The sequence below is a fragment of the Triturus cristatus genome, chromosome 2_2 (assembly GCF_964204655.1).
Source record: "Triturus cristatus chromosome 2_2, aTriCri1.1, whole genome shotgun sequence".
NCBI lineage: Eukaryota > Metazoa > Chordata > Amphibia > Caudata > Salamandridae > Triturus > Triturus cristatus.
The window spans coordinates 68,863,570-68,879,077 of record NC_140582.1 but is presented as its reverse complement, the minus strand read 5'-3'; the positions used below and the strand labels follow the sequence as shown (position 1 = coordinate 68,879,077).

Here is a 15,508-nt window from a genome sequence, read left to right as displayed (position 1 = left end):
TGTGCTGATTCCGATCGTGTCCCACTTCTCGAAGCCCTTCGATGTCCACAGGGAGCCCAACCTCTCAGACGCATATAGCGGTGTCGCCCGGGTCAAACGGTCCCTCCACCCCATCGCTGCATTAGCCGCGTGCCAGACACGCACCATGACACGCGTCGGTCCCGTCAGACGGGAGTCGGGCGCGCCAGAGTAGAGCGCTCGATTGTAGTCGCCACCGGGCAGGAGCATCTTGTCCATTTCAAATGCCGGGTTCAGGGCGGGCCCGTAAAGGCCATGATTAATTGCAGCTAGCTGGGAGGCCCAGTAATACCGTTTAATGTCCGGGAGGGCGACCCCCCCATCGTACCACGGGAGCGTCAATTTAGCCAGAGCAATACGCGGCCTCCCGTCCCAGAACAGGCGCCGCTGCAGGCTCTCCACCTCACGGAAGTAGCGCGCCGGAACCAAGTCCATAGTATTCTGAAGCGCATACAGAAAGCGCGGCAAGGACATCATCTTAAACAAGGCCGCTCGGCCAAGCGGCGAAAGCGGAAGACGCCGCCAGCGCGCAACGTCCTCCCGCAAGCGCTGGAGGGGGGGCAGCAAGTTCCGCTCGTAGCGGACCTCCGGGTCTAGAGTAATATATATACACCCAGGTACCGGAACCCCTGGGAGGCAATCTGGATCGGGCAGTCCCGTGGTAGGGCCGGAGCCTCCCCGGAGAGCACATACACGCAGGATTTCGCCCAGTTGATGACAAGGCCTGAGTTACGACCGAAGGAGCGCAAAACATCAACCAGGACAATCAGCGAGTTGCGCGGGGAGGCGAGATACAAAAGGATATCATCGGCGTAGAGGGACACGCGGTCCTCATGCTCGGGGGTCCAGCGGAGACCACGGATGGAGGGGTGCCACCGCAGCCACTCCGCCAAGGGCTCCAAGGCCAATGCAAACAGGAGCGGTGACAAGGGGCAACCCTGACGCGTGCCCCGCCCCAGCGCGAAGGGGGCCGAGACTCGCCCATTCACCACCACCTGCGCCAATGGGCCCGAATACAACAATTTGACCCAGCTAATGAATCCCGGTCCAAATCCAAATTTCGCCAGCATCGCCCAGATGTATGGCCATTCAAGCGTGTTAAACGCCATGGTGGCGTCTAAGGACGCCAAGATGGCCGGCTCCCGCACAAACGGGACACGCGCGAGCACCCCATGCAAGCGTCGCAGATTAAGAGCCGTGTTGCGATGGGGTATAAAGCCAGATTGGTCTTGGTGGACCAAATCGCCCACCACGCCAACCAGCCGGTTGGCCAGCACTTTGGCGAGGATTTTGGGCTCCGCGTTCAAGAGCGAGATAGGCCTATAGGATGTAACCCGCTCACGGGGTCTCCCTTCCTTGTGGATCACCACGATTGTGGCCAGACGCTGGTCCGGCGGGAGGGAACCCTGCGAGCGGGCCGCCAGGAACATGGCGCGCAGGTGGGGCGCCAGTACATCCGGTCGTAGCTTGTAGAGCTCGATGGGGATACCATTGGGGCCCATGGCCTTGCCGGATGCGACCGAGCGAATAGCCAGGGCAATTTCGTCCGAGGTGGGAGGAGCGTCCAGCAAATCCCTGTCCTCCACCGTAAGGGAGGGCAGCGCGATGTCCCGAAGCAGGGCATGGGAATCTTCCTCCGAGCAGGGAGAAACCGGGGAGTACACCTCGCGGAAGTAATCCGCGAAGCAGGAGACAATGGCTTCCGGCTCGGTGACAGGCACACCATCCATCCCCTCAATCAAAGGAACCACACGACTCGCTCTCTCCCTCTTGTCCAACCACGCAATCAATTTACCAGCCTTATCACCCACATCATACAGTCGCCCCTGTTGCTCTCTACTGAGGCCCCTGGCCGCCTCCGTGACGAGGGCCCTATAGGCCGCCTGCTTGAGGTGCAGAACATGCAACTTGGCGTCGGTTACCCCGCTCCCCAGGTCACCCTCTAGTTCCGCAATTTCGGCCTCCACCCGGGTTACCTCCTCCCGCTCGCGCCTCCGGGCCTGGGAGATAAAGGAGAGGGCCTCCCCTCTGAGAACTACCTTAAAAGCCTCCCACAGGGAGATGGCCGAAGGGACAGACCCCACATTCTCATCAAAGTATCGCTGTAAGGATTTGATCAAGTCGGCACGAATAGTGGGGTCACGCAAGTACCAAGCATTGATTGGAGCCACCCTGCCCCCCCCCCTAGGGAAGACATCGAAATGTAACAGTACTGGGGAGTGATCTGAAATGCCCCGCGCCAGATGGCACACCTCTCCCACCCTCCCAGCATAGGCCGCCGGGACAAGGATGTAATCAAGCCGCGAGAGGCTACCATGGGCACCCGAGTGGAAGGTGTATTGCCGCTGCGCGGGATGCCTCAGTCGCCAGCAATCCACCAGGCCCAGAGTATCTAAAAGGCCGGACAGCCAGGCCTGTGCCCGGGGGAGGTCCCTAGGGGGATGGCGATCCAGAGACCCAGAAACTACCGCATTAAAGTCCCCCCCAACCACCAGCAGGCCACCCGGGAGGTCCAGGAGGAGGCGCCCCAAATCCGCAAATGTAGTAGATTGTAACCCAGGCGGGACGTACACTGATATAAAAACAAACACTCTACCCTCCATTCTACCCACCAGAACAGCGTAGCGTCCCCTCTCATCATGGCGCACCTCATCAATCTCCAACGGGAGCGAGTTCTTAATCATGATACCCACCCCCCGCGAGCCCGAGGTGAAGCCCGAGTGGGCCACCAAACGATAGCCTCGCCGATTCATTGCATGAAAGGAGTTACCTATGAGGTGTGTCTCCTGCAGGAAGATAACATCTGGTGAGATACGTTTCAGGTACTGCAGGACCACACCACGCTTAATCCTGTCCCCCAGGCCGTTAACATTCCATGACAACACAGTCAAATCCCTACCCCCCATCATACGTAGAAGCAATCAGTCGTCCCCCACAGAGCATCTCGAGAGCAACAATACAGTAAAGGGCTTGCCTTGCGGTGCAAACAAACGACACACCCCCCCCACCCCCCCATCCCAACAGAACTCCCCCCTCCCTGCACCCCTGCATGAGCCCAAACAGCCCCCCCAAAGTGCAGTGTGCCTGTCGCCCCATAGATGAAAAACTAACTAGTCCCCCAGAGGAGGAGGGAAGCCCCCAACAGACCCCACACGACCTCCATCGGAGGGGAACATACACGATCAGTAAATGGTAAAGGAATGTTGTCCAGAGCAAGGCCTATTCTTCACCCCTCAGTTCTGATCCGGCGGGCCCTCCCCGCCAACCGCACCCCCCCCACCCCCTCGGCCCCGACCTCCAGGCAGAGTGTCCAACCAGTCCCCAGCCGCCTCGGGTCGGTCAAAAAAGTGCGTGCGCCCATCCACCTCCACCCTTAGCTTAGCTGGAAAAAGCATTGAGTACTTAAGGTTCAGGTCCCGTAGGCGACGTTTAACTCCGAGAAAACTCAATCTCAGTTTTTGGACCGCCGGAGTAAAGTCTGGGTAGAAATGCACATCCATGTTATCAAGCTTGACCGGTCCCTGTTGCCTGGAGGTCTGCAGGATAGCGTCTCTGTCCCGAAAATTAAAAATCCGGGCAATGAGAGGCCGCGGCGGGGCACCGGCCTTAGGTCTGCCCCCCGGGACCCGGTGAGCACGTTCCACCGCAAAAAGCTTACTCAGCCCCCGGGGCTGAAGATGGTAAGGATCAATTCTTCCACAAAAAGGTCTGCCGCCTCCGCCTCTCGTCCCTCCGGCACTCCCACAATGCGAACGTTATTCCTCCGGGCCCGACCCTCGGAATCCTCCAGTCGCCGGTCCACCAGGGCGCTCACCTGGCCAAGCCGGCGCACCTCCTTTTGGAGGGCCACCACGTCCGTCGTGAGGCTCGTTGTGGTGTGGGCCAGGGAATCGACCCGGTCGTTGGTTTTGGACAAGTCAGCCCTCACAAGGCTAACATCCACCAGGACCGAGTCTATCTTTTGCGCTAAGGTGTCGAAGCGCTGGTCCACCGAGGCCTTCATCTCTGCGATGGCGCCCATGACGTCCCGGAGGGTCAGATCCACCGGTTGAGCAGATGCCTCCGTCGGGCCCGCCGGGGATGTGCGCGATGTCTCCGGAGATCCCTTCTGGAGGGTGTAGCGGTCCATACTGTTGGATTGAGGCGCCGGGCCGCGGCGGGTCGTCTTCACCTTCGCCCGGTCGCCATCTTGTTTGGTGGACATGCCTGCTCTCCCACCGTCGTGCCAATCTCCTCGAAAGGGCCGGTAAACCAGCTCACGGGTTCCGGGGGGGGGGAGGGCGACCACTGGGCCGCAGGACGACTCACGGCCGGCGGGTCAGCCGGACACCTGGACAAGGCCACACCAGCGCACCCCGCTCCGCAACCCTACCTCGCTTGAGGGCAAGGAGAGCGCAAAAGCGAAAGTGAAAGCACGGGATACGCGAGTCGCCCAGCCCTGCCCGCCGCTGTTGTTCGCCTTGTCCCCGGATCGCCCCACTACTCCAATCCGGGGGGCCAGCGCGGAGAAGGCCGCAACCTTCAATCGGTGCTCCCACCGGTGTCCGGGGTCCGATTCGAAAAGGAAAAACGGATGGCGCCTCAGCTCGGGTTCACCGATGCAGTCCCCTCAACAAGGACAGGATATAGCCAGGATTAATTCAGGAGGTCGTGGTGGTCCTCGGGAGCCTCGCACCTACGCGGCCATCTTGGTTGCGCGCTAGGCTCCTCCCCCTCCCACCATTTTTTGTTCCTTGAATCAACAATCTCCGGCTATTACAGCTAATATAGTAAAATCTGGCTTTAAGCCGATTATAACTGATGATGATATAATGAAAATTTTAACATGGAACATTGCTGGTTTAAGGGCAAAAAAGGGCGATGTCTCTTGGGAACGTTTTCTTGCTACACATCACATTATAGCTTTGCAGGAAACTTGAGAGTCTAATGATCATTTTTACCTGGATGGGTTTATATCCTTTTGTAAATTTGCTATATGGCAGAGCAAGGGGGAGGCTATTATTGCTGATCAACCTTAAGCTTTCTTATAATGCAAGGATGATTGATTCCTGTTCTCCTCATATGTTAGTAGTAGAATTGACAGGGAAGAACCTACCAACTCTTTTAGTGGTCAATTTTTATAATTCATGTACTAGAACCCATGAGACAGAGCATCTTAGGGCTCTTACGGCCCTCTTGGAAAACTACGGAGATAACTCAGATGTACTCTATGACACACTAGTTCTGGGAGATTTTAATGTTCACTTTTGCCCCACTAACTGTTCAGCCAGGCTGGAGGAGGAATGTGGCCCCCAGGGGCTAAGCCATTTTGAACACACCTCAACTGGTATTTTTTTAGAAAGTCTCTTATCTGCTCATAACCTGATCTGCCTTGAACAATCGGACAGGACTGTTCCCATTCCTACCTATGTTGGTCATGGCCGTGAAAGTATAATTGACCACATTTTGGTATCATCTCCGCTGTTGACGTTAATAGGTAGATTAAGTGTAATAAAAAATTGTGTTAGTGATCATAACCCATTAATATTGGACCTTAATTTAAATGCTGTCAACAAGGGAAGGACCATGACTCAACTTACTAATGCTAATATTGTTCTTAAAGATCAAGCTCGCAGAGTGAGGTGGGAAAGGATTACCCCTGAAAGTTTCATTGATAGTTTGTTTATCAAATGCGCCCAGGAGTTTAGTATTAGTACAGACCAGGATTCCCAACCAAGATCCGTGTTAAACGCTTTCGACCTAATTGGGAAGCAGGTTGTCTCAGATTTTACCATAGCCAGTAGACCAAGGTGCCCAAAATTTAAAAAATGGTTTGTTGAAGCCTGCATGAACACTCATCAGGAACTAATGCAGGAGCTTAAGAAAAAGCCAAGGTTGGCATCACGGGTCAAAGATGTAAGGAAGGCTTTTAAACTTGCAGTAGAAAGTAGGAAAAGGCAATTAAGGGACCTGGCTTGGGATGAGCTTAGCCAAGCCAGTGTGCTGGCTAATAGTTCCAGATTTTCCCCTGTTCCCTGTTTGACAACTCACCAAACTCCAGTAAAGATTATTTAGTCTCCGCAGAGATGTGGGTGCAACATTTTGGAAAAATGTACAGTGACACGACGCCGGGAGTTTCCACCGAGAAACCCGTTCATGGTCTAGTAGGTTCCCCCCTTGTTTTTACAGTCGATGAAGTTCACAAAGCGATTGTCACAACTCTCGGGGAAAAAGCTCCAGGCCCTGACGGAGTACCGGCTGATCTTTACAAGGCAGATCCCAAGCTTTGGGACAAGATCTTAACTCATGTTTTTAAAGTAGCTTGTGTGTCTGGCTTTCCCCCATCATGGGCAAAGGCGGTTATTATACCAATCTTTAAAAAGGGGTCTAGGGGTGACCCGGCCTGTTACAGGCCCATCTCGCTCCTTGACTCCGCAGCCAAAATTATGGGGAAAGTCGTGTTGGAGCATTTAACAGACTGGCTTGACCAAGCAAGCATAGTCTCCGACCTCCAATATGGTTTTAGGCAGGGGAAGAGAACTCTGGACCAATGCCTTAATCTCCATTTGGTGATAGAGAAGTACACAGTTGCAAAGCGCGGGGATCTCCACCTGGCCTTTATGGACTTAACCTCGGCCTTTGACCTTGTTAATAGGTCAAAGCTTTGGCTGATTCTTCGAGACATAGGACTGGATGCTGACCTGATTTTATTTTTGGCTGCCATCCACGAAAATACTACTGCGGCGGTACGCTTTAACGAAGAGGGCAGCCTGACCGACTCTAGGACAGTAAAAATAGGGGTCCGGCAGGGGTGCATATTGGCCCCCTTGCTGTTCACCCTCTATATCAACAAACTAGGGGATTCTCTGGTCTCTTGTTGTAAAGACATACCCAGTGCCGGCACCAAAATGATTCCCGCCCTGCTGTATGCTGATGACGCGGTTTTAATGGCCAGAACTGCAAGGGGGCTGCAACTGCTTTTAAGCTGTTTTATAGATTTTATGGAGTCGTTGGACTTAATTACTAACTTTAAAAAATCATCGTATGCCATGACCATAGGCTCTAGGAGGGCAGCGAAGGCCAAATTTTATTACAAGGGAGTTGAGCTAGTAAAAGTCCCCGTTTTTCCCTATTTAGGGGTTCTTTTTGATGATCAACGCACTTGGCACACGCAGCGCGTCCATAAAAAGAACGTCTTAGCTAGAGCTTCATGTGCTACTCTAGACTTTGCAAAAAGAATAGGATCAAAACTGCTCCCCGCACTCATGAAGATTCATAACGCCAAGTGTATCCCTATGGCCACTTACGGCAGCGATATTTGGGGCTACATAGACGTGAAAGAAATCCAAGGGGCCGAAAATATATTTATGCGTAAATTGCTCTCGTTCCCCGCATCTACCCAAATTTTTAATATACACGAGGAATTGGGAGCGGGTTTTATCACTGATCAGATCGTGGCCGCGCCTCTATTACATTGGCTGAGAATTTGGGCCCAACCGACCCCTAACTTAAACCAACAGATCATCCGAGACTGCCTTACCCTAGAAAAGGTGTTAGAGATTCCTTGGTTAAAATATATTAAGGACCAAATGGAAATCCTTGGCTGCCCAGACTTATTTTTGAGCCCTATTGTTCTGGGTAAACTGGCCATTAGAGAGGTCAAGCAGCAGTTTCTGGACAGACAAAAAGGATTAAGGGAGGAGAACGAGCTGCACAAACCTATGGTGAGAAGATTCGTCACACTGAGCTTGGGCCAACATATGCAACCATATCTATCTTATATTAATAATCCGTACCATCTGTTTGTCCTAACAAGACTTGGTTGTTTGGGGATGGGTGGGAGGTCAAGAGCAAAAAAAATCAAGACTTAGAATGAATATGGTTCCTTGGCTACTAGCCTCCCTAAAGGTTTTTACAAGGAGGGCACACTAAATCCTTGCCCCTGTGACAACTTCTCAGAGCAAGACACTATTCACATAATGTTTTTCTGCGCATATTACAATCTACTGCGCAGAAAGTTTATCCTCCCTTTGCTCAGAAGTTCCAACTTTGTACAGTTTAGGCTGGCGTTGGTTTACCTTCAAACACTGGCGTCACCTATGGTCTGCTTTGGGGTAGCCAGCTTTCTATGGTGGGCGATCAGACACAGGAATAGGTTGCCCTCGAGTCAGTCAGCGGACATTGTCCCTAATCACGCTATGTAATTTAAAAAAATTTTTTTTAAACATATACAATATATTTTTATCCTCTGTATCTTGCAGTCTTGTTTAATACGGATATTTCTTATTTTTAATTGTAAATACAAGCAAGTGTATGTGGGGCAAATTTTATTTTGTACTCTCAGGTCGAACTATGTTATGGTGACTGATTTCTATTTCATCTGCTGTCATGTCTTTTATGATGTGTATTTTAATCACTCATGAGCTGTCACATTATATGCTGGTGTGCATCTTATTTTGTTGTTCCCCAACGGGCTGCAGATTATGAACTTTGTCTTGAGTAGGATTTTATGATAATTATGAATTGTCTTATGGTTTTATTTTTCACTTATCTACTTCATATGTCTGTTTTATGGCTGTTAAAACCAGTGGGATCTCAACTGACCATGGACTATGGTTTAATGTATTATTATGTTTGCTGAATGTCTGTCTTTTTTTTTGTTTTGTTGTACTTTTATGGCATTAAGTAGCCGAATAAAGTTTATTTTGACTTTGACTTTGACATACGTCTGAGCTAAATAGGGCATGCTAAATAGTCCACAAATATCTTTTAGAACTTGTACCCACAGGACTAACAAAAATGTATCTTTATAGATGTTTACGTAACAAAGCACTTTCAGCTCACCTGTGCGAGTACTGATGCATTCTCTTCTTTCAATGCTGCTATTGCCCATAGAATAGTCTTCTTCCTCTTCTTTAATAAAGAATGACACGACTTGTGTTTTGAAAATGTGTTCTGTATGAGACGAAACAGATAATTAATAAATGTTTCCAACAATCTTGTAATCTTACACATCTATGGTGTGGAGCTCGTTCCACAATACACTCCTATCCGTTTTGATTGTCATCATTTTCGAGCATGGTTTATTCTTTTTTTCTTTACCATTGCAAACACCTACTTTGCATGCAAGCGGAGGTAGTTCATGCATATTTATATTAATGAGTAAGCTGACTGCTTATCTTATATCACTGATTCTGTATTTTTATGGACACTTATTTTAAAAAGAAAAAGATAGAAGTAAAATGGTAAAAGAATAATCAATGACATAAAAAGAGGAAAAACGTGAAAGAAGAGAAAAATCAAGAACAAATGAGTAAGAAATAAGAAAAAAATATAAAAATAAAGGTAATCAAAAACACCAGCATGTGCCCATCTATCTTTAGCCTACGATGCTACCAGACATAAAGGAGTAGCTTATAGGACAATTGGACTCATCCAGGACATATACTTCAATAAGGCTTTGCGATATATGAGAATCTGTCTTTGGCTTATTTGATATAGTTACTTAGCACCTTTGATTGGCAGTGATCTGCTTTGTTTGACAAATCCTGATTAGACGGCTATACATTGCCCAATAATACACACTCACTGCCCCCTAGACCTGCACACTGTGATAGACCTCTAGGTGGACTAGAAAAGTAAAGCAGAAACACAATGCTACAAATTTCATTAGGTTTAAAAGCCAGTGCTTGATTTGTACCAGTGGATGCTATGGGTGGGCAATAATGGGATTTATTTCTATGGACCAGAACTTATTTTTCATCATCAGACTTTGACCCGGAGCAAGAGAGAAAAAAAGAAAAAGGGGAAGAGGAAAGTAGGAAAACAGAGACAAATGGAGACAGCAGGGATAAAAAAGAACCTTCAACATTGAGTTAAAGAGACAGGACGTGTAGTGTGGTATGGTGGAAGAAAGAGGTATTAGGTGGAGTGAAGACTTCGCAACCTCAGAATCCAGCAGCACTGACGGCAGATGTCTATGAACATTTTGGGCCCATGCACTTTTGTTTTATTTGACAAATTAGCAATGCTAATAGTTTACACAAGACTCATGGAAGTGTTTTTTGATGCTTCGTTATTAAAGGAATTCCCGTGAACTCTTCGTTGTTTGCCAGTGAGAACTGTGGAGAAGGTATTAGAAATGTTGGGAGCTTCATTGAAAACAATGGAGTGCTCTGGGCTTCTAATGGCTGGTAGAAGCCTGGTGCTCCAACATTACAATGTTTGTTTACAGCTGTTCGATATCCCCTTGGGCTCTGTGAGGCCTTCGTTTAACAAATTAGAACATTCTGCCCTCAAGGGGTGCAACGTTTCGATAGCCTTAGAGCCTTCAGCTCGGGTCTTTAACGCTGAAGCGGAGCTTTAATGGCTGGGAGAGCCCGCTATGGTGGGCTCTAAGGCTATAATAGATGTTCACCACCACCTTGACTTTAACATGTATCTGAGAGCTACAACACTTGGAGGCCCTATTCGCAAACTACATTTTGCAGTAAGTTTAGTAGTACTACCTATCTTTTATGTGCTGAGATCTGCGCCCAAATTCAGAGATATCTGCAGACATATGTATATGTTTTTGTAGTAAATGTGGGAGAGACAGTAAAGTAGCTGGAAAATTGGGGAATACTTACAACTAAATAGGTGGGATTTAGGGAGGAGTAAGGAGGGTTTTAGGAAGGGCTGAGGAGGGAAATAGGGACAGAAACCCACACATAAAAGAGTAAGCTCATCCTATTCAGAAACTGCACTTCGTAAAGGCCCCAAAACATCTGTAAATGTACTCCAACTCACACCTGGAATATGTGAAGCACCATACATGGCCAACTGCTGGTACTGCAAAACCCTCCAATAGAAAATAATAGAGGCAGTGACTTAAAATAAAACCCATAGGAAATAATGTTAAAATAAATAAGTTTCTTTCAACTTCTTCAAAATGCATGTACATTTAATCCAATGTTTAAAAATGTTATGCATATATAAAAATGTGATATTATTTTATTACAAAATAATTGTATCACTTTGTTAAATTTAAAATAGATGTACCTTAATTTTTTTTTAATATTTACATTTATTTAAATACATTCCGTACATAAATTATGGTATTTATTGCTACATAATAAATACATATAACATTTTTACTGTAATCGGGATTTTTAAAAATAAATCTTAAGAATAATTTTCACTTTAATACAATAAAACTAATTAAATATTTAATTGAAAATTAAGTTAGTAATGTTGTGGCATGTTTTACTTTGTTCTTCATTTAAAACAAATATCTATAATTATTTACATTAATTAGTGAAGATAATACACTACATCACGGGTTCCTGTGAACAAGGCTAAACGCAGAAACACAATGGGACACGCAGCGAACTGCACTATAAAAGCACATGTAGGTGTATGCAGCCTTTCTTGTCAGATGTGAAAATTGAAAAAATACTGGTGTCTGGATATATATATATAACCCGAACCAAAATGACTGGTCCAATATTTTGGAAATATCTAGTTCTATGTTATTTCTTGATGCTGCTAAACCAGGCAAGCACTGTTGTCTAAACCTTCCAGCCCGATAGTTTACTGAAGACTTAGGGTCCGATTACGACTTTAGCGGTTTTCCCGCCAGCCCGTCCCCGCGGCATTCAGGAAATGCTGCCAAGACAGAGACATTCTGCCCGTCATATTATGACTTTATCATGGGGCGGGTGGTTTGTGGGCTGCGGTACGCTTCTGCTCTGGTAATGAGCCTGAAGTCATTGCCGGCCATGCTACACTGCATCCAGCTAGTCGGGAGTATTGCTTCCTTGCTTTACGTTGTGCAAGAGAAACAGTGCGCACACCCGACCCAAAGGTATTAGAGATAAAAACACGCGGAGCAGTTACCTTTCACAAGGGCACATTCGCCCTGGAGGCAGTTTTCCCCTAATTATCTGCCTTTCCGCCAACTCTCGCATTGCAGTGACCCTGCCAGGAAAAGGACGGTGGAAAGCTAGGTCATAATTTACATGGTGGTGAAAAATGTTTGCACCACCTCCATGGGCCGCATCTGCCTCTCCCGCACCATTAGCTGAAATGACGGTGGTGATCTCAATGCACGTATCATAACTGGGCGGATGGATCGCCGGAAACGCGACGGCGGTCCCATGACCGCTGTCACCGTAATAAGGCCCTTAGTCTCTGCTAAACAATGTTGCACACATATGGAGAAAAAGTGGACGGCAAATTATAATGAAGAAGATTTCTCCATTTATATGTCAGAAAGCATTTGTATAAAAACTGAAAGGCTGAAGCTAATTATTTTCATAAGCATATCTGCCATTCCAAAAATCCCACCAAAGAAGTATTCTTGATATTTCATAGTGTGGCCTTCATTTTTTTTTTGTTTCATTTTTTTTATTGGGATTTTGTATTTCATTACATGAATCATAATATCAATAAAAATCATTTAATCGTGAATTACATTAACATATGTTTATTATCAATCGAGAGATCACTTTAAAAAGAACAGAAGTCCCTGCTTATTACATGTTCCGACATTGCAGACATGGCATAATGAATAATTCTGAGTGTTATCCCGTGCCCAACCTCTGATTTGATGGTAGTATATGTACTAGCCCTCGGCTGAGTATGTCAATTTTAATCAGGATTCATTGGGCCCAATTCACAGAACTAACTTAAGACAAAATCCTAAACTTACTACCATTTTGGTATTCACAGAAGGCACTTACTCATTTTGGTATTCACAGAAGACACTTACTCACTTCGGTATTCACAGAAGTTAGGAGTCCTAACTTTAGGATTCCTAAATGCCTTCTGTGAATACCGAAAGTCTTAAAATTGGGATTTTTCTCAGTTTAGAAGTCCTAATGTTAGGACTCCTAACTTTACTACTACTAAACTGAGAAAAATCCTAATTTTAAGGCTTTCGGCATTCACAGAAGGCATTTAGGAGTCCTAAAGTTAGGAGTCCTAACTCTACTACTACTAAATTGAGAAAAATCCTAATTTTAAGACTTTCGGTATTCACAGAAGACATTTAGGAATCCTAAAGTTCGGAGTCCTAACTATACTACTACTAAACTGAGAAAAATCCTAATTTTAAGGCTTTCGGTATTCACAGAAGGCATTTAGGAGTCCTAAAGTTAGGAGTCCTAACTTTACTACTACTAAATTGAGAAAAATCCTAACTTTAAGACTTTCGGTATTCACAGAAGGCATTTAGGAGTCCTAAAGTTAGGAGTCCTAACTATACTACTAATAAACTGAGAAAAATCCTAATTTTAAGACTTTCGGTATTCACAGAAGGCATTTAGGAGTCCTAAAGTTAGGACTCCTAACTTCTGTGAATACCGAAATGAGTAAGTGCCTTCTGTGAATACCAAAATGAGTAAGTGCCTTCTGTGAATACCAAAATGGTAGTAAGTTTAGGATTTTGTCTTAAATTAGTTCTGTGAATCGGGCCCAGCATGTATTCCTTTCATAGTTTGGCCTTCTTGACTGCAGCTACATCTCGTATTCAACCGAGACAGGAGTTGTTTCAAGAAAAGTTCTTATTACTCAAATTGATGTTGGTTTCTATATACTGTGTCCTCCTAGCCTATGTACACCTGCTCTTTCATGGACTGCTCTAACTCCGCTTGGAGTTCTTTGAACCTAGCCACTCCTAATCAGGTGGCGGGTAAAGTTACATCTTCTTTGGGCTCACCACAGGATCCTTGTCAGAAAGTAGACGCAATGATTGTCCCAACACTGACAGCTCCTGCTTATTAGCCTTCATCATCCCGCTTCTAAAAAAAAGAAAAACCTAAGGCGCACCTCTCCATTTTGTCAAAATATTGTCTGATGTCCCTACTCCCTCTGACTGCTAAAGTTAAACTGTCCTTCTACTTAGGAGACCACTTTTCCTAAATCATCTGCAAACCAGCTTCTAGAAAAACGTCAGCACTGAAATGGTTCTTGTGAAAGACACAAACGATATTCAAATGGTTTTCGAAGCAAGTGACACTGCTTCTTTGATTCAGATTGATTTGTCTGCTGCCTTTTACAGCGTGTTTCATGACATCCTGCTAAAGTGCCTTGAATACATTGATGCAAGAGGCATTGCTGGTTTTCTTCTTTATATACCCAATCACACAAAGGCAATGTGCCTGGCCAATTTCCAGTCTTCATTTAAATCATTTACTACAGGAGTTCCACAAGGCTCTCCTTTAAGTCACCCTTATTCAACCTCTATGTTTGTCCCCTGAAAATTTGTTTTGATTCTTTTGGACTAAAGTTGTTTTGCTTACACTAACGATACTCACATTATTCTCATACTACATGGGGAGATGCTGTCACTTGAGAAACGATTGAAAACCTGCGTTGGGGAAATGTCCAGTTTACGAAAGACAATTCCTTGATCTTTAATGCGGACAAGACGAAGGTCCTTATCTTTAGAAATCCGTCCTTTTGGACCCAAGAGGGGTGGTTGGATTCTCTCAGCCCGCTTCCCAAACGGGCTCACCAGGCTCGCAACCTAAAGATTATCTTTGATAATCAGCTGTCGTTTTAGGCTTAAATTAGCAATCTGATTTCCACCTGCTTTTGTTTTTTAGCATCATCAGAAAAATCCTGGTTTCTTAGCCCAGCTTCTCTAGGTAAATGTTGGTGCAGAATTTGAGAGCGCCTAGGCTTGACTATCACAATTCTTTGTTTGTGGGTCTTCCATTTAACCTGCCTCATATATTATAGATAGTGAAGAACTCCTCTGTCTGCCTCAATTAGATCTTGGCAAGCCTTCCATCACTTCTGTCCATTTGACCCAGCTTCACTGGTTGCCAGTATCCAAACAGAGCACTTTCAAAGCCCTATGCCACTGTCACAAAGAACTGCACAAGCTCACTGCGGGCAACTACATATCATTGTTATTTTCTTTTTACACAACTCCAAGACACCGGTGCTCCAGTTCCCAAAACTCTGTCTCTGGTCCTAAGCAGTGGTGCTTTAAAAAACAAATCTGAGGTGGACCCCTTCGTCGAATTATCAACCAATTTCCCTACTCCCTCTGACTGCTAAAGTTACTGAACACATGGTCAATTCACAATTGTCCTCTTACTTAGAAGAGCAGTCATTCCTACATACTCTGCAACCCGCCTTCCGGAAAAATGTCAATAATGAAACAGTAGTTACAAAAGCCATGATGGTATGGCCTAGAATGCTCCAACCCCGAAACTTCAATCTGAAAAATGTCTACTAAAGTTCTGCAAACTACTAAAAATGCACCTTTTTTCCACCTGCTGTTAGAGACTGTTCTGTGCTTACTGGCTTACTCAGTGCCAGGACAACACTTTCTGGGGTAACCACGGTCTTTATAAAATGTGGAATCAATTAATCAAGCTGGATCACTACTTTAAATAGAATATAAAACTGTCTTTATATGGTAATATTCCTAATTTCAAAAACATATCTTAGTGAAAAATGTGCATCTGGCTTGTGTTTGTTTCATGAAAACGAATTCTAACCTCAATGAAGCATGGCT

General features: G+C 46.2%; 1 protein-coding gene across 2 annotated transcripts in view; it reads right to left on the bottom strand.

Annotated features, from left to right (window-relative positions):
- LOC146861859 (uncharacterized) overlaps positions 1-15,508 on the bottom strand; it is a 141,718-nt gene that overhangs the window by 18,421 nt on the left and 107,789 nt on the right. For both annotated transcript variants that reach the window (XM_085641029.1, XM_085641030.1), the window contains exon 7: positions 8,842-8,952. In XM_085641029.1, the coding sequence (XP_085497155.1) occupies positions 8,842-8,952 (111 nt within the window). The remainder of the gene's footprint in view (positions 1-8,841; positions 8,953-15,508) is intronic.